The sequence below is a fragment of the Eucyclogobius newberryi genome, unplaced genomic scaffold (assembly GCF_026437365.1).
Source record: "Eucyclogobius newberryi isolate DKJ021-1_F unplaced genomic scaffold, fEucNew1.0.hap1 SCAF_14, whole genome shotgun sequence".
NCBI lineage: Eukaryota > Metazoa > Chordata > Actinopteri > Gobiiformes > Gobiidae > Eucyclogobius > Eucyclogobius newberryi.
The window spans coordinates 6576477-6601045 of NW_027315768.1; the positions used below are offsets into that span (position 1 = coordinate 6576477).

General features: G+C 42.8%; 1 protein-coding gene across 1 annotated transcript in view; it reads right to left on the minus strand.

Annotated features, from left to right (window-relative positions):
• Nucleotides 1-1168: 1168 nt before the first annotated feature.
• Nucleotides 1169-24569, minus strand: part of LOC140359352 (neuroligin-4, X-linked-like) — a 118488-nt gene continuing 95087 nt past the window's right edge. Inside the window, exons 7-9 of the mRNA XM_072444240.1 lie at nt 17449-17573; nt 13926-14550; nt 1169-1611 (exon numbers count right to left, since the gene is read on the minus strand). Of these exons, the coding sequence (XP_072300341.1) occupies nt 1213-1611; nt 13926-14550; nt 17449-17573 (1149 nt within the window). The 3' untranslated portion in view covers nt 1169-1212. The remainder of the gene's footprint in view (nt 1612-13925; nt 14551-17448; nt 17574-24569) is intronic.

Sequence of the window (24569 nt, forward strand, 5' to 3'; positions counted from 1 at the left end):
CGCATGCACCCTCCATATGGAAAGTCAATATGATCACACTCCGCCACTTACAGCGGCGTATCGTGTTCCGTGCCCGCTCAGCCGCTCGCTCGGCGCCTGCTCAGCTGCTCGCCGCCCGCTCGGCCTGCTCGCCGCCCGCACGGCCGAGTGCAGCAGGCGGCGTCAGCGAAAAACACGGCGCCCGCCGCCATGCCAAAAGCCCTCAGCGAGAACACTGGATTAGATTTAGAGTATAAGCCTTATCTTCTCAAGAGATTTCTTGTTTGTTACTAGTCTGTCATAATGTGAAATAGGAGTCGCCATTTCTAAAGTTTTATGTCACTCAATAGACTTAATAGATTATTGTACTGATAAACTTAACACACAATGGACTCCTTACTGTTAATAATATAGGTGTTAGTTTCAGTGTAGTTAGACAGTTATTAGGCAGTGACTCACCAGTTCTTTGTCAGATGAACTGAATGAACTTGGATGAAACATCTTACATTTGAGTTATTAATACATAAAATGGAATGTGAAGCCCTTAATCTTTAGCAAAATGGCACAGCATTTAATTTTGTATTACAATGCTACAAAAAAACTAATATTTTCCTCATTTGTATTGCATCTTTCTTTTTGCAAACGTAAACTAAAAATAAAAATAATTTAATTTGCAATTAAATCCCCAAACCTACATGACAAAATAAGAATATATACATAAGTTAAAATGTCTTGAATTCAGAATATTTAATTTGACTATTTGAGTAGTTTGAGCTAGTTAGAATTTATTTGTTTTGTATAGTTTTATAATTATTTACTTTTTCTTACACACAAAAAGATCTGTAAGGGAAATAAATGACTTAATGAAAACGATTTTAATGCAAAAACAGACATCATTCTGCTTTCAAAAAATGTAATTGTACTTTTGAATTTGTATTTGTTTTGTGTTACCATCTGTAACAATATATATATATATATATATATATATATATATATATATATATATATATATATATATATATCTGTTTTTGCAAATTAACTCTTCATTCACATATAAAACAAAACAATATCGACACTAGTTCAAATTACTCAAAAGAAACTATAAATATCCCAAAATGTTGATAATTTTATCAAGTATTTGAGCTATAATCTATGCTCAACAAAGACTTGACACAAATTGTAGTTGGCACAGATGTCACCTCATACATGTCTAGGGTGCACGTGTTGCTATGGTTATACGCGTGTGGTGGAATGTGTGTGCGTGGAAATGAGCGTGTGCGGCAGGTGTGTGTTGCTGTAGGGGCTGTGGTGGGAGTAGCCCTGGTGGTGCCTCATGCCCACCATGGACGCCGGGGTCATGGGCGTCATGGGCGTGGCCGGGGTTACGGGGTGGGATCCGGGTGTAACAGGCAGGGATCCAGGGTTCAGGGAAGTCATGAGGGGCACGTCGTCTGGAGAGCGGCGCAGCGTCAGGGTATAGTCAGGGGGGCAGGTGAGGCGCACCGTGTCCAGCGTGCTGTAGATGTCCTGCGTGTCCAGCCCATCCAGAGCGTCCAGCGTATCCAGCGTGTGGTGGTGTAGGGCATTGTTGTGCTCGTCAGCTGAGGCGGCGTCACAATCCAGCTGCTTCACCTAAATGGATAAGGAGAGAAATGTAGTCAAAGATTATACAGTCATATCCTTTGTAACTTTTTATCAAAAGAGGCTGCACCCAATTAGTTTCACGTAATAAAGTTAAATCTGTTTGGCCACTGGAAAGATATTTTACAAAAGCAGCTCTTAGGGATGAAGTGTGCTGTTAGTATGCAAATATTTGTTAACTGCACAGTTAGCTGAAAGTTGTGAAAAGTGTTTATAACCTCTTTATAGTGGTATTTCTTTGTGTTCGATTACAGTTTTGTTTTTTTCTTTTCAAGATTTAATAATTTTCATCTATATATTTTAAAAATAATATTAAGAAAAGTATGACCAATTTCAAATTTTGTCTATTTTCAAATGTCAATTAAAATCCCAATCCAGTCCTTAATCATTGGTCGAGTTTGTGTCATCCATGTACTGGGTAGCTCCAAGTCTGGTCAAGTGAAATTACCGTGCACGAAAAGGCGCACCGGATTATAAAGCGCACCATCAATAAATGGTCTATTATGGATAATAATTCATATATAAAGCGCACCGGACTATAAAACGCATTAAACATCATTCAGATCAACGTTGTTCAACATCAAAACTCACTCTGCTACCGCTAAAAGACACGTTGGCGTATTCACAATTCTCAGACAAGCTCACTTAGGCGAGAGTTTTTTAATAAGTTGTTTTGCAAGCCTGCCAACGTCAAAAATGGAGATTCTAAAACATTTTTTTTTTAATTTTTCCTGTTTTCGCGGATTTTCCGCAGTTTTTTTGGCCAAAACCTCAATAAAAATAAAAATGTATTCTACACCAGCAACTGTGACACAGAGTTAAATCACTTTCGTCAGAACGTCAGAGAGCTTTAAAACTCTCGCAACTCACGGCTTCCTTGATCGACCATAGATCCATGTGATCGACTGGTAGATTAACATAAAGGATGGGTGGGCGTGGCTTTGGCTCGGGCTCCCATTCATTGAATCTGTCGTGAAGAATACGCGTCTTGACCGATTATATCAGAATCTATTAAAAAAATATAGGAATCTTTACGATACAACAGTCCAACATCAAGAATTACAATCAATGGTCACCTGACAGACCCACTAACTCTGGAAAGAGGGGTGAGACAGGGCTGTACCTTGTCCGCCATACTATTTGCTTTCTACTTAAAACCCTATTAGACAATCAAAAACAATTCATGGTGTTAAAATTAATGGGGTTGCGGTGAAGAAAGAGCGTAGTTGAAAGGCAAAGCTCTCGATTTACCAATCAATCTACGTTCCTACACCCTATATGTGCAAGAAGATGGATTGATGGATACAATTTATGGGATGGAACATAAAATTGCAGATGATGTTCTATTATATTTGACCAAAACAGATTTCTATTTCAGACTTCCAATTTCTATCTCCAACCGGCAGTTTGATGAAAGAGGGACTGGATGCTCCACTTCTCTGGTGTTGGCAGCGGGGAGAGGCGGCGTGTGTTGGCTTGCTTATAGCCCCACAGCTTAGCCGTCCAGTGTAGGAGTTCACCCCAGTGAACGAGAGGGTCTGACCCTTCGCTTTTGGGTTGGGGACAGGTCTCTCACTGTTGGGTCAAACAGCAGTGCAGAGTTCCCGGCCTTCTTGGACTCCCTGGGAGGAGTACTGGACAGTGCACCGACCGGGGACTCCGTTGATCTACTGGGGGTCTTCAATGCCCACGTGGGCAACGACAGTGACACTTGGAGAGGGGTGACCGGACTTAAGATAAGAGATAAGATATTCCTTAACCCGAGGGGTGTTCAGTTATTGGACTTCTGTGCTAGCCACGAATTTGTCTCTGGGTCTCTGAGCTGGGGCCGAAGCGCATTGTAAGGATCTGTTGAGAACATCTTGCGGAGACCTCTGTCAGCAGGGTCTTCAACTCACACCTCCTGTCACAACTTCAGCCAGGCTTTAGTTTGTTCATTGGTCAATCCCCTTCAGTTCCACTCCAACCAATCAGAGCAGACTCTGCCACCCTCTCCTGCTCTCCCCTAATTACTCATCACATTCGCCTGGCCTGCCCCACCTCAGTATATGTACCGGTCCATTTCCCTCTGTTCCCTGTCAGATTGTCTTGCGTGTTACTGTAGCTCCCAGCAACCTATTATCCTGATTCTTATCCTGCCTGTTCCTGTTTTGACCTGCTTTTTTTGGACTTTGGACCATCTCTTTTGCCTGCCCCATTCTGAAATTGTCTGCCACGTGTTACAACCTTGTTTTCATCTCTGCTGGTAATAAATACCCTAAACCTGAACTGTTTCCTGTGTCGTGCATTTGGGTTCTTGCCTGCCATTTTGTGACTCCTGACACCTCTGGGAGAGCTACTACAATCTCCCGGGATAGGCTGGAGACATTAAGTCCAAGTAGACCATGTTCTCGACCCCCATCGTTAATGCGACTGCTCAAAGTTGTGGTTGCAAGGTTGCAAGGTCTCAGGTGTCACAGAGGCAACCCCTGAAAGCCAGTGGTGGACACCAGAAGAAAGAGATGCGTCAGGCTGAAGAAGGAGGCCTAACTCCTGAGGTACCAGCAGTCCAAGCACACAGCTTCTGCTGTTGCAGAGGGAAAACTCGGGTCTGGGAGGACTTCGGGAGGCCATGGAGGAGGACTCCGACTATTTGTCGACCTCAAAAAAAAACACCTGGCAAACCATCTGGTGCCTCAAGAGGTGGAAGCAGTGCTTAAACAACACAGATTATAGTGCGGGTGGAGAATTGTTGACCTCGACTGGGGATGGCATCGGACGATGAAAAGAATGCTTTGAGAACCTCCTCAATCCCACTGCCACATCTTCCGAAAAGGAAGCAGAGACTGAGGAGACTGACTCGTCCGTCACCCAAGCTGAAGTTACTGAGGTTTTCAGCAACCTCCTTGGTGGTAGGGTGTGCAGGGTGTGTTCCAACTACAGAGGAATCACATTCCTCAAGGTCTATTCCAGGGTACTGGCGCATCCTGGTCATGGAACATTGGACCAACTCTATATTCTCCATCAGGTGCTCAAGGGTTCATGCGAGTTTGCCCAAACAGTCCACATACACTTTGTGGATCTGGAGAAGGCTTGCCCTCATGTCCTAGTCTCTCGTAGTGTCCTTTGTGGGGTTCTCCGGGAATATGGGGTCTGGGGGCTCAGGGCTGTCTGGTCCCGGTATGTCAGGAGTTGGGTGTCCGGTTTGGGGACCACAGGATCTCATCTCTGCTATTTGCAGAGTATGTCCTGATGACTCCATCAAACCTGGACCTGCAACATGCACTGGGACAGTTTGCAGCTGAGTGTGAAGCAGCTGTGATGAAGATCAGCACCTCCAAATCCGAGGCCATAGTTCTCAATCTGAAAAGAGTACCTTGTCCCCTCCAGGTGGGTGGGGAGTTAAAGTATTTCTGGGATTTGTTCACGAGTGAGAGAAAATCGTGTGATTGACAGGTGGATAGGTGCAGTGTCTGCAGTGATGCGGTCACTGTATCAGACCGTAGTGAAGAAGGAGCTGAGTCGAAAGGCAAAGCTCTCGATTTACCGGTCAATCTACACTCCTACCCTCACAAATGGTCATGTGGATTTGGTAATGACCGAAAGACGGGATCACAGAAACAAGGAGTTGAAATGAGTTTCCTCCGCAGGGTGGCTGGGTGCTCCCTTAGAGATAGGATGAAATGCTCAGTCACAAATGAGGAGCTCGGAGTAGAGCCGCTGCTCCTCATGTCAAGAGGAGCCAGCTGAGGTGGTTCGGGAATCTGTTTCGGATGCCTCCTGAACGCCACCCTTGGGAGGTGTTACGGGAATGTCCCACCGAGAAGAGGCCCCAGGACACACTGGAGGGACTATGTCCCTTGGGTGGCCTGAGAACGCCTCGGGATAGGAGCTGAAGGATGTGTCTGGGGTGAGTTAAGAGTTAAGGAAATAAGATATTGCTAAGCATGTGGTCTCAACAAATAACTTAGCATCACTGGAAATTATTATTTGGCTCGAGCCTTCCATGGAACATGGAATGCGACGAGACATTGTTCTTGCCATGGTTTCTTATTAGCTCGAGCCATGAAATGGCAAAGAGCTATTGTTCTTCTCCGGTTTCTTCTTATTTTTATTTTTTTTAATTATTATTCTCTGTCATTTTGCCACAACTCGGGCATTTTTGACCCCCTGAACATCGATGAAAAGTCCCACATGGGGGCATAGACGCGATCGGCTCGGCCCGAACTCGAATAAAATGGAGTTTGCGTGAACGCTTGTCGCAACAGCAACTAGAGCAAAAATGAAAAACATGAATTTCATAATCTTTGGCCTAGACACATGAAACTTGGGACAGTGATAGAGCTACCTTTGACGAGTAAAACACACCTGTCAGCATCGCTGTATGATAAACAAGGAAGTCAGCCATGTTGAATCAAAGTGGCACCGCCAGGTTTGACTTTTTTTTTTCAAAATTGTACTTGTCCTAGGTTTTTCGTCCGATTGAGCTCAAAACAACACTTTCCGCATCTAGAGACATTCAAATTTAATAATCAGTATTTTTTTTTAAATATTCCTTACGGTCTCCGCGTAACACGCCTTTTAAAAAAACCTTATTATTCTCTGTCATTTTGCCACAACTCGGGCATTTTTGACCCCCTGAACATCGATGAAAAGTCCCACATGGGGGTATAGACGCGATCGGCTCGGCCCGAACTCGAATAAAATGGAGTTTGCGTGAACGCTTGTCGCAACAGCGCCGTCTAGAGCAAAAATGAAAAAACATGAATTTCTTAATCTTTGGCCTAGGCACATGAAACTTGGCACAGTGATAGAGCTACCTTTGAGGAGTAAAACGCACCTGGCAGCATCACTGTATGATAAACAGGAAGTCAGCCATGTTGAATCAAAATGTTTTACTGTTTTTTTTCTAAATCGTACTTGTCCTAGGTTTTTTGTCCGATTGAGCTCAAAACAACACTCTGCATTTAGAGACATTGAAATTTAATAATCAGTAATTATTTTTGAATAATATTGTAACGATTAGCCTTGTGACAAGGGTTAGTGAGCTAGTGGAACCTGGTTCGATACCCGTTGGTCCCAAATCTATCTCGTGTTTTTTTCTTGTTTAAACTGATGGATTGCCCAGTCTGGTGTATGTTACAGCACTTTGTACTCAACAGCATAAGTTACATGTTTAAATGTGTCATTACTGAGCGTAATGACACATTTATACATGACCTATATAAATCCTATCAGACTTGTCAGATCTATTTAGAAAGTCAAAACATATTTCGTGCTAAATCTGAAAATTGGCACAAACATTGTCACTCTATAACCCATGGTTCTCTAGACCAGCGATTCCCAACCTGGGTACGGTACCCCTGGTGGTACGCGAGGGTACTGCAAATTTCAAGGTAAATTATAATACTAAAATAATAAAGTAAATAATATAATAATCTTGTCAAGAATAATGTTTCCCTACGGAGATAATTGTACACCTGTTATTCTCTCTATGTCCACCACTGCTGTAGTAAGGTCTCTGATAAGACTGTCTTCAATTACATTTATATAATTAAAGACAACATGAAAAAAAATTGTATTACAGATAATGTGTATTTTTCACTATTGGCCAGCAGGAGCACATTGAATATTGACTTCCTCTTCTTCTTTTATTTTGAAGGGATAAATTCCTCTCGTGCCACAGGCCTGCGCCGCAGCATGAGCTGTGTAACGTGGAGTGGAGAGAGAGAGGGCTGTAGGGGGAAAGAGAGAGAGAGAGGGGGAGAGAGGCAGAGGGGGGAGAGAGAGGGGGCGAGAGAGAGAGAGGGGGAGAAAGAGAGGGGGGAGAGAGAGAGGGAGGGGTTGGAAGAGAGAGGTGGAGACGGGGAGAGAGGGAGGGAGAGAGAGAGAGAGGGGGGGGCAGAGGAGAGGGAGAGAGAAAGAGGGAGGGGGAGAAAGAGACGGGAGAGAGAGAGGGGGGAGAAAGAGAGGGGAGAGAGAGAGGGGGGAGGAAGAGGGAGGAGGAGAGAGAGGCACCAGTATTCGTGCATTAGCATTAGCACTAGCATTTACACATTAGCGTTAGCATTCGCGCGTTAGCATTAGCGTTAGCACTAGCATTTGCGCGTTAGCATTATCGTTCACGCAATAGCACTAGCATTTGCGCATCAGTGTTAGCGTTAGCATTAGCGTTAGCATTAGCACATTAGCATTTGCATATTAGCATTTGCACATTAGCATTTTTACATTAGCATTAGCATTTACGTTAGCATTAGCATTCACACATTAGCACTAGCATTCGCGCATCAGCGTTAGCATTAGCGTTATAATTAACATTTGCATTGGCGTTAGCATTCACGCATTAGCACCAGCATACGCTCATTAGCATTAGCGTTAGCATTAGCTTTAGCAGCAGGTCTCTGGAGATAGAGAGGGGGTCGCAAAGGAATTCATAGTTCATTTGAATCAATTTCTCTAAACCCTCTCATCTGTAACACTGCTCGTGACTGAGGCCACACAATATTTGTTTTTTCTGGATGTTGGTCGGACGGAGAGAATGCAGTGTCGCGATCGCAATAAAAATACAAATGCGCGGGAAGGCGGTCGCGCGGGTGGCGAGAGCTATCATCGCTGCCTGCGGCTTTAATTATTATCATAGTTTTTCATGGTAAAATTTTGCCACAACTCGGGCATTTTTGACCCCCTAACATTGATGAATGTCACACATGGGGGCATAGACGCGATCGGCCCGAACTCCAATAAAATGGAGGTTGCGAGAACTTCCGTCGCAACAGCGCCGACTAGTTCAAAAAAGAAAAAACATGAAACGCTTAATCTTTGAACTAGGCACATGAGACTTGGGACAGTGATAGAGCTACCTTTGACAAATAAAACGCACCTGGCAGCATCGCTCTATGATAAACAGGAAGTCAGCCATGTCGAATCAAAGTGGCACCACCACGCTTGACTTTTTTTTTTTCAAAATCGTACTTGTCCTAGGTTTTTTGTCCGATCAAGCTCAAAACAACACCTTTTGCATCTAAAGACATTGAAATTTAATAAATATTCAAAAGAATGTTGATATTCTTTACGGTCTCCGCGTAACATGCCCTCAAAAAAGGCTTAATTTTCAGTGTTTTCAAGGACAAGTCACGCCTATTGGAATTGATCTGCGGAGCTCATATTTCACTCACTAATGCATTTTTATGATCTGATTGGAAATAAATACCCATGTAACAAATTTACTTTATAGCGCCCCCTACCCATTGTGTGAAAAACTCAACATTGTCTGATTTGTTTGAAACTCATGGTTTCTATTCTCCTCGAGACGCCATGAAAAAAGTGCATCGCAGATATTGTGTATTTTCACAATTGGCCAGCAGAGGCGCAATGAATGCCTTCACTTCCTCTTCCGCTTTTATTTTGATGGGACATTTTCTCTCGTGCTGCGTTAGAATTATTATTCTTTAGACTGTATTATTTAGGCTTTATTCTTTAGACTTAATTCTTTTGACTTTATTCTTTAGACTTTATTCTTTAGACTTTATTCTTTCTGCCACAACTCGAGAGGGAGAGGGGAGAGAGAAGGGGAGAGAGGGAGGGAGAGAAAGGGAGGGAGAGGGAGGGAGAGAGAGAGAGGGAGATTGTAGGATTGTTGACGCGTTTCCACTCTGTAGCCCGGGTCATTTTGTAGTCTCACTCCATTTTTGTAGTTCCTCTTATTTTCCTGCCTCTGTACAGTCGGGAAGGCGGTCGCCCGGGAGGCGAGAGCCATTATCGCCGCTGCCACGGCTTTAATTTCTATTTATATCTGCTTTTTGTCATAAACAAATTCAATTTGGTACACACACTCTTTATGTGATTCGGGACAAAAAAGCCAATTCAGACCATGCCATATCTCCACCCATATGGCCATGCCTCAAAAAAGTCAATAGGAAAGGAAACATAAATAAATGAAATTTGGTACATATATTGTGTCCTTGAGCATGAAAGTCTCTTGGGACCACGCCCTATCCTTAATGTGAGATGGCCATTTTGAATGAAATTATGCAGACTTAGAAAATCTTGCCACCGTTTATTAAACACACTTTTCCGAGGGTTCTTATCCGACGGTCACCAATCTGACACATGGTCATCAGGACACGTGTGATCGACCACGGGAAAAACCGCCACAAGTCGGCCCGGACCAAACTGAGATAAAGCCAAAATAAGATTTTTTTTTTCAAATGTGTGATTTTTGTTTTTTTGCAGAATGTGCTAGTTGAAGTTATGAATGAGCCCCTGTGTGCTTCAGATAACACTATTGGTTGTCTTAAACGTATACATTAAGCTGTTAAAAATGGGTAGTTTTCGGGTCTTTTTCCAGCGCTCCTGGGGGGCGTCACCTTTTTCTAGCCAGCGCATGTTGATCTTTTTCCACCAATCAGCTGCGAACCACATGGCTACAGCTGCTGTGTTTTCCTCTCAGAGACATTATTCAATTGTCCAGACGGTCTTCAGAGCTTACGATTCCCTGGACTACATTGCAACGGAACTGAGGTACTTTTACTCTAAAGTATTGCTTTAGTATCGCTGTGTTTTAAGGCGGTCTCGTGATCACTTTAGCCTCTCACTTTTGCCTCGGGTGCCGGAGCAGACACGGAGCAATGCTAAGCTAACATGCTACTTCAGTGCACTCTACATTATGAATACGGGCTTGAATTTAATGTGACCACTTTCTGAATAATTAACATCACGTAGTCTCTTGAAACTAGCTGTTTTGGGATGGTATAATGTCTGTGTCTTTGTGTTTTTTACTGTAGCCCACGTTAGCCGCTTTAGCTCGCTACAGTCCAAGCTAGCACCGGGCCGTGTTCTTTTTTCCTCGGCTTCTGCATAACAAATACGGGCTTGAATTTAATGTGACTACTACTGAATAATTACCATCACGTACTCTCTTGAAACTAGCTGTTTTGGGACGGTGTAATGTCTGTATCTTTGCTGTTTTTTACTGTAGCCTGCGTTAGCCGGTTTAGCTCGTTCCAAACTTCTTTGTTTCACTTTTCAGAAGAGGCGCTCACAGCTGGAGTTTATCAAAAACTATGCAGAAGTCCATTGTATTACAGCTTCGACTTTGCACAGCAGGTACTATTTATTACACATAATTTACTTGACTTAATAATAGCAATTATAGACTGTTACTGTATGAATATGTCTTTATCACACGCAATAATGTCACATTCATGTGCATATAACTGATGTAAATAGTGTTTATTTTACCATTATTATTAGTATTATTTTGTCTTACGCTAGCTGTTTTTATTTAATTTTTATTTTTCCCCTCCATTCCTTGTTGAGAAATGAGAGGTTCTGTCTATAGGAGATTTTGTTTATAAGTGTTCTTCTATTAAGAGTGTTTTTTAAACTTCCTATAAGTTATCTGTCCTTTTCCTCTGTATCTTCCTGCGTTGCAACAATGACATTTCTCCATGTGTGGACAATAAAGGAATATCTTATCAAATGTCACATGTCTTCATCTTAATTCCTTCCCTCTCTCCCTCTGTCTTCTACAGATACACTTTCCCTCAAACCCTCTGCAGCCGGTCAGCAGGGAGGCGACGGGCGCGCTTTCAGCAGGGAGGCGACGGGCGCGCTTTCAGCAGGGAGGCAACGCGCGCGCGCTTTCAGCAGGGAGGCGACGCGCGTTCAGCAAAATGGACATCCACATATTTTTTATCACGCTTGTTATCCTATCTTTCATCCTTATAGCAAAGATAACGCACTGCGCAACGCATGTGCGTCTTCATAGTCAGTCCCCCACATGTGTCTGTTACGAAACAGACCGCGAGTTAATAACGACAAATTGCCTTAAACAAGTTGGTTTGCCTCTGTCGGCGCCACTCTAGTCTTCATAGAACATGCCAGGCTCTGTCAGGTTGTTTTACGCAATGCATTCTGGGATTGACACACGCCCAGTAGCGTCATCACAACAAACATGGCGGCGCCCGTGTCCCCCGCATGTTCCCCCCGCTCGCCTTCACTGCCAAAATAAAGGATAGCGACGTACAAAAGGTTGATTGAAATGTCTTAAAATCGTGAGATTTAGTGTCCTGATCGGGTTGATAGAGACGTTTTCCGTCATTGACTGTTGAAGCCTGACCCCTGGTGGTCACTCCGACTCAAAAAATGGCAAAATTTTGATCTTTTTTTTTGCCTTCAAAGTAAAAAAAATAAGAATTTGCCTACCGACCGAGCCACTTGAAAAATGTTGACTCGGGTTACAGCAAACAGACAATTTATTTGGGGTAGCCTAATGTGTAAACATTTGCCTGGCAAAACTTCAGTGTTGCTCTCTCTTCTTCATCTTAATTCCTTCCCTCTGTCTTCTACAGATACACTTTCCCTCAAACCCTCTGCAGCCGGTCAGCACGGAGCGACGCGCTTTCAGCAGGGAGGCAACGGGCGCGCTTTTTCGGCAGGGAGACGACGCGCGCGCTTTCAGCAGGGAGGCAACGCGCGCGCGCTTTCAGCAGTGAGGTGATGCAGGCGCGCTTTCAGCAGGGAGGCGACGCGCGCGCTTTCAGCAGGGAGGCGACGTGCGTTCAGCACAATGGACATCCACATCACTGAGGTTAGTTTATATTATTTGACTACTATAATGTGTAAACATTAGCCTGGCAAAACTTCAGTGTTGCTCTCTGTTCTGCTTAAGCTATTTTTCTTCTGTTCTCATTTTTTTTCACATTGCCGCCCTTGTCATCAGGGAGTGGAAAACAGCTCTCCTGAGAGTCACCTCAATATCCCACAGCTTGTTGGAACGGCGGATGGCAGAGTGTTTGTCAAGAACTTCGACTGGCAGAAGCATCATAACTATGCAGAAGTCCATAGCATTACAGCTTCGACTTTGCACAGCAGGTACTATTTATTACACATAATTTACTTAACTTCACTTTATGAATGAAAAATAAATATGACATTTCTCCATGTGTGGACAATAAAGGAATATCTTATCTTGTCAAATGTCACATGTCTTAATCTAATTCCTTCCCTCTCTCCCTCTGTCTTCTACGGATACACTTTCCCTCAAACCCTCTGCAGCCGGTCAGCACGGAGCGACATCGATGCGCGCAGTCAGCACGGAGCGGCGCGGGCAGCACAGAGTGGCCCACTGCCATCCTCAAACCTCAGCCCAGCGAGAACACTGTCCCTTATATTTCATTATGTTCATATCATGCCAAGTGTTCAATGTTTTGTTGATTGTGTCAATAAACCCTATTCCGATTCTGATTCTGAAACTTTGATGCTACTTAGGGCCTTTTGTAATCCAAGTATTTCCATTTTAATATAGTTACTTCTAATTCTGATTCAAGTCCAGTTCAAGTCCTGACACTACATCAATAAAACAACACTACTCTTGAGTCTTTAGTGACAGCTGTAGGGGGAGGTGGTGTCAGTGTGACCGGGGGAGGGTTTTTCCCAATGAGATGCAAATGAGCCCCCCTGTGACTCTGGGCTCACTCAGGTGAGAATCTTTAGAGGCAGTTTTCTCAGTAAGAGGAATTCAGAGTTGTATACATTCAAATGACCACAACTTACTCAAATATGATCGGATGTGCATGAGTGAGACATCATTGCATAGCTTTGAATTCACACTTTCGGAATCTGAAAATAACTCAAAATGTCTCCGGGTAGACTTGTAACTGGTTTATCCACGGTCAGTCACATGTGAGATCCAATCGTTGTAAATTTTGGTAAACATTGTCGGATTTAGAAGGAGATTTGTGTATTTTGATGAGCTGAATATATAGATTTAAAATGACACTTTAGCGCCCCCTGCAAAGTTGTAAAGCCGGGGTTGGTGGGCAGCCCTCCCACTGAAGTACCCTTACGTGGTCGCAAAGATTGCGAGGCCCTTTATGAGGCCACTTGCAGTTTTAATTGGTATTGATACTCAACTAACTACACATACATGAAGGGAATCATTCAGCGCTTAAAGCACCGCCTCTGGCAGTCAGTAAGGATGAAATAGAGCCAAAGATACCCAAAAGCATGTTTTAGGTTCAATATCTATACCATGAATCCTTTTTCACTTTTGTAAAATACAACACACAGCCATGTTTTTAGCCTTACTACTCTTCTATTTCCGTTGTTACTCTGTTCAAAAGACAAATCTTATGCACTGAGGACAAACTAGGAATGACACATAGACACACAAAGACTGCGACCACAACAATTTTTTTGGCGCCAAATATTGGCAAATTTTCAAAATCCCACCATCACCCCCTCTGATATTACCAACAGTGATATTTGAAATGATTTATCACCCCTCACTACATTACACATTGTAATTGAAGTTTGTGTCTCACCTGTAGTGACATCAGCCCTTCCCCATGCAAGTGCGCTGCCACATCCGCTGCTGTGATGTCACGGCGGGGCGGAGGGAGTGGGCGGGGCCTGCGGTGTTCCAGTCTTCTCTTGTCCTTCTTGTACAATAGCGCGGCGAATGCCAGTATGTTGAGGAACAGGAGGGAGGCCCCCACGGCGATAGTGACCGACAGCTCCGTGGAGTAGTCCTCGGGTAGCGGGCTCTGAACACCGCCCTTCTCCCCCTCCCCTCCTCCCCCCTGACCCAGTGCTGACTGTGGGGGCTGCGGTGTGCCAGGTGGGACCCCCGGGTGCTTGGTGCTACTGGGGGGCCAAATCTTGGATAGGCGACGGGTGTAAGAGTACGGTGTCTCGTCCTGGATGGAGGGGCTGTGGGTGAACGAGGACACTGACTGCAGTAGCTCATTGACATGGTGAAGGTGCGGGACCAGCTGGAGCCAGAAGGAGATCTTGGTGGCCCGGTAGTGGTCACGCACGCGGGGCTTCAGGCCGATGTGCAGGTACAGTTGCTCCTTGGGCGTGTACTTGGACCAGGCCACCTCCTCAAAGCGGTTGGGCTTAGTGTGGATGAACTTGGTATCCTGGGGAACGGGCTGGTTTGGATCACTGCAAAAAAACAAATAATATAATTAAAAATCGAGGCAAGCAATATATCGAAAAATGTATATTATTGTGGATGTTGTTTTGAAGATATACACAATTTTAGTATCATGTATATCATTTCTAGTTAAAATTTTGTACAAATTGTGGGGGAAAGCTCTAATCTTGCAAACTAAATAGTAAAAATGTTTCACTTTTGTGGGTAATTTTACATGACAAGTATGATTATCAAAATACAGCAACACATATTTTAGTACTCACTACACCGGTGAAAGTTTGATTGCTCCACAAACAATCCAGAGCCTCAAACAGCTCACTTTTGTTCAATATTTCGTGGATTTTGTTAATTTAAAATTATTGATTAATTCAGATAAAACAAAATGTATGCTGTTCTCCAAATGACACTCTAGAAACCCCAAACATATATCTATTCTTACGCTTGATGGTAATATGATTGAACAAGTACCCCATTTCAAATACTTGGGCATCTGGATCGATGATAAACTCTCCTTCAACAAACACATACAAGAGCTGACAAATAATCTTAAAGCCAGATTGTCATTCTTCTTTAGAAATAAAACGTATTTTCCCCTTCACTGTAGAAAACAGTTAATCCAGGCCACATTTCTCTCGGTTCTAGATTATGGCGATATTATATATATGCATTCTACAGAAACACTGTTAAAACCTTTGAACTCCGTTTATCACTCAGCTCTAAGGTTCATCACAGGAGAAGGAGACAGAACTCACCACTGTGATTTATATTCTAAAGTAGAATGGCAATCATTGGATGCAAGACTAGCACTGCCTTTTGTTTGTGTACAAGGCTCTACTTGGCATTTTGCCTGATTATTTATCCAGTTTATTGCACATTAGTTCAAGTATTCGCTGTTTAGGTCTCAGGACATTTTTATCTTACAATCCCATCATGTTAACATAGAGACAGGAAAAAAGGCTTTCAAAAACTTTGCTCCCTCCGTGTGGAACAAAACACAGAGACTTTTTAAATTAAATCATTTTATGCCTTTTAATGAGTTTAAAGCACTGGTCAAGGACTACCCTCAGTGCCAATGCACTTGATTTACTTCATTGTATCTCAGATTGTATGTTTAAATGTGTTTTAATGTATTGATTCATTTTATTGATTGTTTTATTTGTGTTTTAGTATGCTATGTTTGTCGTTTATTTTGTGTTGTGTTTTAACAGGGTACCCATGAAAAAGAGAGCTTTTCTCATTGGGTTTTCCCTGTATAAATAAATAAATGAAATTGAATGAAATTAAAATGATTAAAAACCCCTCTCTCTCTTGCCTCAGCCTGAGCTAGCCTAGCCTCTAGCCCCATGGCTGAATCTTCCTCTGCCTTTACCTGCTCAAGTTGTCATATGTCAAGTCAGAAACCTGGCTCTTTCTCTTGACAACAGGTGCGTTAAGTGCAGTGTAGTGGTAGCGTTGGAGGCCAGGGTTACGGAGTTAGATGCGCGGTTCCGCAGTTTAGAGGAGCTAAAGTCTAGCTATGGCCAGGTTGTAGAATCAGGTCTACCGGACCGTGTAACAGGGTGTAGCATTAGCAGTGCTAGCAAGGCTAAGACTAGCCCCTCAGTGCCTCCCGTGCAGCCGGGACTAGACCAGGAATAGAATAGGGACCAATTTGTGACAGTTTTCACATCTAAACTGACTTAATGCTTACAGTGTGATCTAAACTTGTAACTAAATCATGTTTTAGTTTAGTTTGCCATAAGAACTGTGTTTGAAATGTGTTGTAAGTAATGTACTTCCTCATTATCTGTTAATGATGTGTGTTCATTGACGATGTTGCAGTATTTTGTTATAGTTGCATGTCGTTTTTGCTGGTTTAAGTTGAATTTGTCCAAACTGAGAATAAGTTTGACCAAGAGTTAAAGTCCCTCCCACTCTAGGCCACTCCTCCGAGGTCAGATAAAAAGACCAGACGAGCACGAGCTCTCTTCCCTTCGGCTCTTGATCTGAACATCTGCCAGGACATACTGAGTCGTGGACCCCGGGGGCCCCTCCCGCACCAGGGAGGCTCCATTGTCTTCAAAACTCGGCTTTCAGCAAAGGCTGAAGCGAACATCTTCATCAAAGTCAACGGACCTTGGACTCATCAAACTCTTCGAACGCTAAACCTGCACAAGGATCAGCACCACAGACAGCTCTACGGACCCAAAGAGCTCTGAGGACGCAAAAGACGTGAGAAGGGCTTGATCCTCATCTGAGCGTTCCTTGGACACGTGAGACCTGAGGCATTAAAGTCAGGTTCCCTTGAATTATTCTACTAGAATTAATAAAACTTAATTCTTAATACCAGCATTTCTTTTAACTAACTTGAGCCCAGGCATAGCCTGTGTAACCAAGTGTAATTAATTGCTTTTATATCTTTGTTTATTAAACTACACCAAATCATCCCGGTTTATAGAGCCTTTGTATTGATCTTGATAGAATTATAATTGTCAGTCAATTAATCGTGTACTCCCTTTCAGAGAATGAGACTGAGTAGGTATTAATGTTTTGCTGAACAAGCTTTAGATGGTGCCCCTTTTAAATATAAATATGAACATTAATTACCTAAAATCCTACACATGTCGTCCACAATGTAATGGCTAGTCCCAGAGAAATGGGCCGCGCCCAAACAGCCGAGTAGAATAGAGCCAAGTAGGGACTAATGGAAAAGGGACATTACTCTCTTACGCTTCTACCGAGTTCCTCCAAATATTGTTTTACTCTTCCTTCAGTAATTACTTTGACCACTATTTTGTACTATAGCACAATTCTGGCTACACTTGAATGCACATTCAGAAGCTTATGGCAAATTTACAAGGCCATATTGTAACGTTTTTTTTATGGATGGATGGATCATTCGTTCATTCAAAAGAGGAGGAGCTCACCCAGTCTTGGCAAAGTTGGTCCAATAGGTCATGACCACGGCGCTAAGCATAACGTCGTTCTTGGAGAAGTTACAGTTGAACAGGTCAGTGGGTCCAACCATGGGCACGCCAAACACATACGGCACCTGAGACGTAACACAATAAAAGAGTCAAATTTCATCCTCCAAAGTCTGACCTCTAATCCAAACCACATGCTTTTATAGTCAGAGGATTGACTGTTGACCTGTGAATCAAAAAGACCCAAGATGACCATTGATTATTTGAAACTATTCAATCTCAAATATCCAATTCCATTTAATACATTTTCTCCAAAATATATTTGATTGCACAGCCCAGAAGAAAACTCAAATACAAATTAAATGAGTCTAAATACATATAATTTATGTATAATTTAACTTAAATATATTGTAAGCCCAAAATGATATATTCTTTCTGTCCTATCCTTGGCTATAGTAAACCCATAAGCAGGAATTGTGGAGCTATGGGGGTTCCAGAATTGCTATGGGTACCGTGAGTCCCAACGGATCCTGAGGTTTTTGTTTCTTTTTTCAATATGTTACGATTCATTGCAAAACCTGCTGTGCAACTTATATTTACAGTACAATTTGCAGACAATGAATTTCTTTCATCTTTACAAATTATTTAATTATAGTCCCCTGACTTCCTGTGGCTCCCACCCACACTGGTCTAGACACGTCTACAAAAACACTGTTTGCAAACCGCACTTCAACTGAACTCAGAAAATCATCGCATCCATGTCCCACTCCAACTGGCCGTAAATCTTACGGCCAGTTGGCTTAACCTCTATATCTTAACCACCATAAATATGTATGTCCCAAAAGATCTTTATAAGACATTGTTGCTGTGTTACTTTTAATGGTGGTTGGCAGCCAACTGAAAAGGTGCATTTAACACCACCTGCTGTAGTTGTACGTCTTCAAAGTATCTGTTTTACACTAAAAAAAGAGAAAAGAGGAGAGAGAGAGAGTAACCTGGGAAACGTCTCTGTGAAAACTCAGGACTCTTCAAAGAAAATAAAGCAAATGGCTACCCTGGCGTGGCCTAAAAAACAAGGACTGGATCCCTGTAGTGAAGTTGTAATTTCCATTATGGAGAAAACTCCTTTGTTCTCCTTGCGATAAGCAATGAAGAATTTACAAAAGACAAAGTCCTAAAATTGAAACTAATCCAGGTTTGTTAAACAGATGCCTTGTAAATTGTGTTCAGAAATGTATTATTTTATGCCATAATTGGCATAATGTACATCCATCCATCCATTTTCTACCGCTTGTTCCCTTTTCGGGGTCGCGGGTGACCGGAGCCTATCCCAGTGACTTCGGGCCTTAGGCGGGGTACACCCTGGACAGTGGCCAACTCGTCGCAGGGCTAACACAGAGACATATACATTACAGACAGCTATTCACTCTCACATTCATTCACTAGGGCCAATTTAGAGTCACCAATTTTACTTAACACATGCATGTCTTTGGACGGTGTTGCCACAAATCCCCAAGCAAGTTCCTAGCTTGAGAATTTTTGTTCATTGGCAACAATCCTTTTCTGATTCTGATTTTGTAACAAAAAAAAAGAACGTTTTAAACATTTATATCATAAATAGGCTAAAATCAACTTTGTGTTTATTCATATGTAACTGGTGGGATTTTGTTCAACACGGGACAGCTTTTCTGTTTTAGTGGACTTTGGATTACTAAAAATTGGTGTAATCCAGCCCAATGTAGTAACATGTTGCACAATTTAGTGTTATAATACTTCAAAAGATTTAGGCTTCCTTAAAATTATCAACAAATATTTTTTAAAACAAGAAGAGTTTGGAAATATTTGACTGATGATTTAAATGAAGATGACTGCAAATAAAATTAAAACTGTAAGCAGTGGTAAACGGCCGTCGCAATTCTTGTGACAGCGGTTCAGTGACATACGCTTCAGTGGGAGGGCTGCCCACCGACCCAGGTTTGCAAAATTTGAAAAACTGCAGGTGTCAATTTTCTGTCCCATTATAACTTTGCAGGGGGCGCTAGTGAGCCATTTTTAAAGACAGAAGTACAGTACCCCTCAGCCACATCGAAACCTGCATCTCTACAATAAAATCATGGCTCACTCTCAACTTCCTCAAACTGAACAGTGACAAAACAGAGCTCCTCCTCATTGGCACCAAATCCACTCTCAATAAAACTGGTCCCTTTTCACTCAGCATCGACACCTCGACCATCACCCCCTCTACCCTGGTACGCAATCTCGGTGTCATCATGGACCCCACCCTCTCCTTCACTCCCCATGTCAGCCACATCGTCAAGACCTCATACTTCCACCTCCGCCGCATCGCCAAAATCCGACACTGCCTCACCCTCCCCGCTGCTGAATCCCTCACCCATGCCTTCATCTCCTCCCGCCTCGACTACTGCAATTCCCTCCTCACTGGCATCTCCTCCCATTCCCTCCATAGACTCCAAATGGTCCAAAACTCCGCTGCCCGCCTCCTCACCCACACCCGGTCCCGTGATCACATCACTCCCGTTCTCCGCTCTCTCCACTGGCTCCCCATCAAGCAGCGCATAAACTTTAAAATACTCCTCCTCACCTTCAAAGCTCTTCACCACCTTGCCCCCCCCTACCTGTCTGACCTCCTCATCCCCCACCGCCCCACCCGAGCTCTCCGATCCTCCTCCTCTCTCACCCTGGCTGCACCAACATCCCGACTCAAAACTTTTGGCGACAGAGCATTCTCCCGAACAGCACCCCGACTCTGGAACTCCCTCCCCCAACCTGTCCGCCACTCTCCCTCACTCACAACATTCAAATCCCGCCTAAAAACATACCTCTTCACCCAAGCCTATGACCTCCCCTACCCCTAGCCTCCTCTACCCCACTGTCTACACTTCTACCCCCTGTTACATCCCCATCTTTTTCTCTCTACTTCTTCTGTCTTGTTCATTTTATCTGTATATTAATGTGTATTGTACGTGTTGTCCCCCCCTGTCTGTAAATACCCCCCCCCCCTTTTTATTATGTTCAGCGTCTTTGGGTCACTGAAAAGCGCTACATAAATAAAAGTTATTATTATTATTATTATTAGAAGTAACATTTACATATCAATGTATCCAACTCATCAAAATACACAAACGCCTCATTGGGTCAGTCTAAATCCAAACCCAAATTTACAAGGATTTTTGTGTTTTCAAAATTGCCGCTTTGTTAAGAGCTTGTTATGAGACCCATGCAAATTATTTTAATAACTTTTGATCCCACATGTGTCAAACTGATGTCTCAGTTTGGTGACCGTTGGACAAGTTTATTAAAATACGAGGACAGAATTTTAGACGTGTCAACTTTGAACCAAAATGGCTAATGTCCTTTGTGGTTTAGGTTGTCTCAATAAGAGAGGTTTTTGTTTATTTTAAGATGCTCTGCCAGGTTTATTTTGTTGATAATGAAAAAATAGGCTCCGCTCCCTTCATTGGCGTAATGTATTTTGATTCAAACAGATTTCATTGTATGAATTTTGAAAAAGGATATTTGAAGATGTGCCAGAGAACCATATTAAAAGATAGAGCCTTAATTAGCATATCATCACATTCAGCTCACAATCTGCACGTGCGCTCCATTGGTTCCATTCAAATCTAACAAAGTTAATAAAAGCTAGAATTTTTCACTCAAGTCTATATTCACTTAAGTCTAATCTTCAACTCCATTTAATTGCATATTCGTCATTGTTTACTACTAGATTTTTGCGTTTTCTCAATTTCTTTTTACTGATAACATAGGGCTGTCAAGCTTCGGGCCCTAATAAAATAATTAATTTAATTGTAAACACTTTCTTGTTCTGTAAGCACTTTGACTAAGGCCCTACTTTGTGTTTTGCGCTAAAAAGAAGAAAAATGTGACTCGCCACGGGAATTGTCGGACCATGTCGGCCTCGGTGAAACTGAGAAAAACAGCATTTTACTTTTTTTCCCCCAAATTTGTGATTTTCGTTTTTTTGCAGAATGTGCTAGTTGAAGTTATGAATAAGCCCCTGTGTGCTTCAGATAACACTATTGGTTGTCTTAAACGTATACATTAAGCTGTTAAAAATGTGGAGTTTTCGGGTCTTTTTCCTGCTCTCCTGGGGGGCGTCACCTTTTTCTAGCCAACGTATTGTTTACATTTTCCACCAATCAGCTGTGATCTGCATGGCTACAGCTGCGTGCTCCGTGCTCATTACTCCAGACCGTCTGCAGAGCACAGTCTTCAGAGCTTACATTTCCTGGACTACATTGCAACGGAACTGTTTACTCAGGTACACTTTTACTTTACTAGTAAATTATTGCTTTAACGCTGTGTTTTAAGGCGGTCTCGTGATCACTTTAGAATTTTACTTGTCTGCTCCGGTGGAGCTAATGCTAAGCTAACATGTTGCTTCAGTGCACTCTGCAATACGGGCTTAATGTGATTACTTGCTGTTATCACCATGTTATCGGGTTATTTTTCGGCGTGGGTTGGCCCGCGGGTTGCTAAACCGGCTGTTACCCCCACAGCCCGGAGCTAAACGCAGCTATTCGGAGCTAAGTTGTAAGCTAAACTTTACTATGTTATCGGGTTATTTTTCGGCGTTTTGTCTGTACAAATTATATACTTATGTAGTATTTCTTGACCCGTGGGTCGTGCTTTGTGTCTGTTTTATGCTGCTAAACCGGCTGTTAGCCCCACAGCCCGGAGCTAAACGCAGTTATTCGGAGCTAAGTTGTAAGCTAAACTTTGCTATGTTATCGGGTTATTTTTCGGCGTGGGTTGGCCCGTGGGTTGTGTGGGTCGTGCTTTGTGTGTGTTTTATGGTGCTAAACCGGTTGTTAGCGCCACAGCCTGGAGCTAAACGCAGCTATTCGGAGCTAAGTTGTAAGCTAAACTTTGCTATGTTATCGGGTTATTTTTCGGCGAGGGAAGAGAAAAAAACTACAACTCCCGATACCACTTCTGGTCACGTGGCTTACGTACGTTGCACGTCACGCACGCACTGCGTCACTCGAACCAATCACGCGCTTGCCTGGCCATTATCAGCTTCCTGTGTGTCTCTCTGTGCACGGTGTTGGAAGAGACAACAGGACGGCTGAACCAGGTAAGCTTTGCGACTAAAACACCCGCTTTTAATCACTTTAATGTGCGCAGGTTTTAAACTCGAGTGTATGTTTATGTTTTGGTGTGCTGTTCTGCAAGTGTTTTGCTTTTACGAGCAGTGTTATCTCAAGTGAGCTAGCTAGCATCGCTAGCCGAGGGCAGATGTCCCAATATCTCCGCGTTTTGCATCTTAAATACACCGTTAACGTCACAATGTGAACTGTTATCTGTGAAGCGTGTTATTCCCATATTACTGTTAACCCTAATCCTTTTATCCCCCTTTTCAGAATTGGCAAAGACACCCTGACTGACATGACCTGTCTCTACGTGAAGTCTGCTAAGGAGCGTGGTAAGTGTAAAACATTATTTTGGTGATTTTCATGTTTTAATGATTAGAGTATAATTAACCATAAGCAACATCTGTTTTTCAGGTGAGCCTGCAGTTTGTACATCAAGCTTCAGATCACTGTGGAAACAGTTTCTCCAACACATCAGAAGCTGCAGGCCACGCACAGATCTCTACAACAAAATCTAATGTGCTGTCTTTCGGACCATCACCGCCAGCAAGCAAAGACATCAGGATGCATTACAGCTTTGACTTTGCACAGCAGGTACTAATAATAGTGCAAATGCAGAAGAGCAATTATAGAGACATATACGTCTTAATCAAATGTCATATGTATTAATCTAATCTCCTTTTCTCTCTCTGTCTACTACCCTCTGCAGACGGGGCCAAGCTTCACTACACAATGGACATCCACTTCCTCATTGCTGGCCACACCAAATTCTCCCCTGATTGCGGCTTTGGACTTATCAAGCGAGCATACATGAAGACCAGGGTTGACACTTTGGAAGACATCGCTGAGGTTAGTTTATATTATTTGACTACTGTAATGTGTAAACATTAGCCTGGCAAAACTTCAGTGCTGCTCTCTGCTTAAGATATGTTTCTTCTGTTCTCATTTTTTTTACAGTGTCGCCCTTGTCATCAGGTAGTGGAAAACAGCTCTCCTGAGTCTCACCTCAATATCCCACTTCTTCAGACGGCTTCCAAAGATCAAGAGTTATCAGCACTTCAGGTATTTATATTGAAACTCTCACATTGTGTTAAAAAAAATAAATAGTTAATGAGTGTTTTATGTGAAATAGTTAGCCATTTCTTAAATGTCCTGTTATTTGTTTACAGCTTTGATGCCAAGAGCCGAGAGTCACAGCACAGAAGAGTGCACAGACCAAGAAGAGGATGTGATCTCTGATGTAATTGGACTCTGGTGGTGTACATATCATATCTATTATCTCATATCTCATATATTCAAAGCCATGGACCCGTTGCAGTTCGTATACCTGGCCCTGGCATCTGTTTATAAGAGTTCTTCTATTAAGAGTGTTTTTTAAACTTCCTATAAGTTACTGTCCTTTCCCCCTGTATCTACTGCGTTGTAACATTAAAGGCTATTTTATCTTATCTTTTTGTTGTTTGTGTTGAATCATTCAGTGAACCATTGTTGGTGCACTGAATCACCTGTGAATTATGTTTATCGACAAATGCAATGAACCCTATTCTCATTCTGATTCTTTGATTCTATTCAGGGCCTTTTGTAATCCAAGTATTTCCATTTTAATATAGTAACTTCTAATTCTGATTCAAGTCCAGTTACCATCAATAACAACACTCCTCTTGAGTCTTGAGTGACAGCTGTAGGGGGAAGGTGGTGACAGGGGGGAGGGCTTATCTCAATGAGATGCAAATGAGCCCCCCTGTGACTCTGGTCTCTCTCAGGTGAGAAACTTTACATTCACGTTTTCTCAGTGAATGGGTTTGAGAGTTGTATACATTCAAATGACCACAACTTACTCAAATATGATCAGATCTACATGAGTGAGACATCATTGGAAAGCTTTGAATTCACACTTTCCGAATCTGTGAATAACTCAAAATGTCTCCGGGTAGACATGTAACTGGATTGGCCACGTTCAGTCACAAATATGACTGCCCCTCGCTCTCTTAC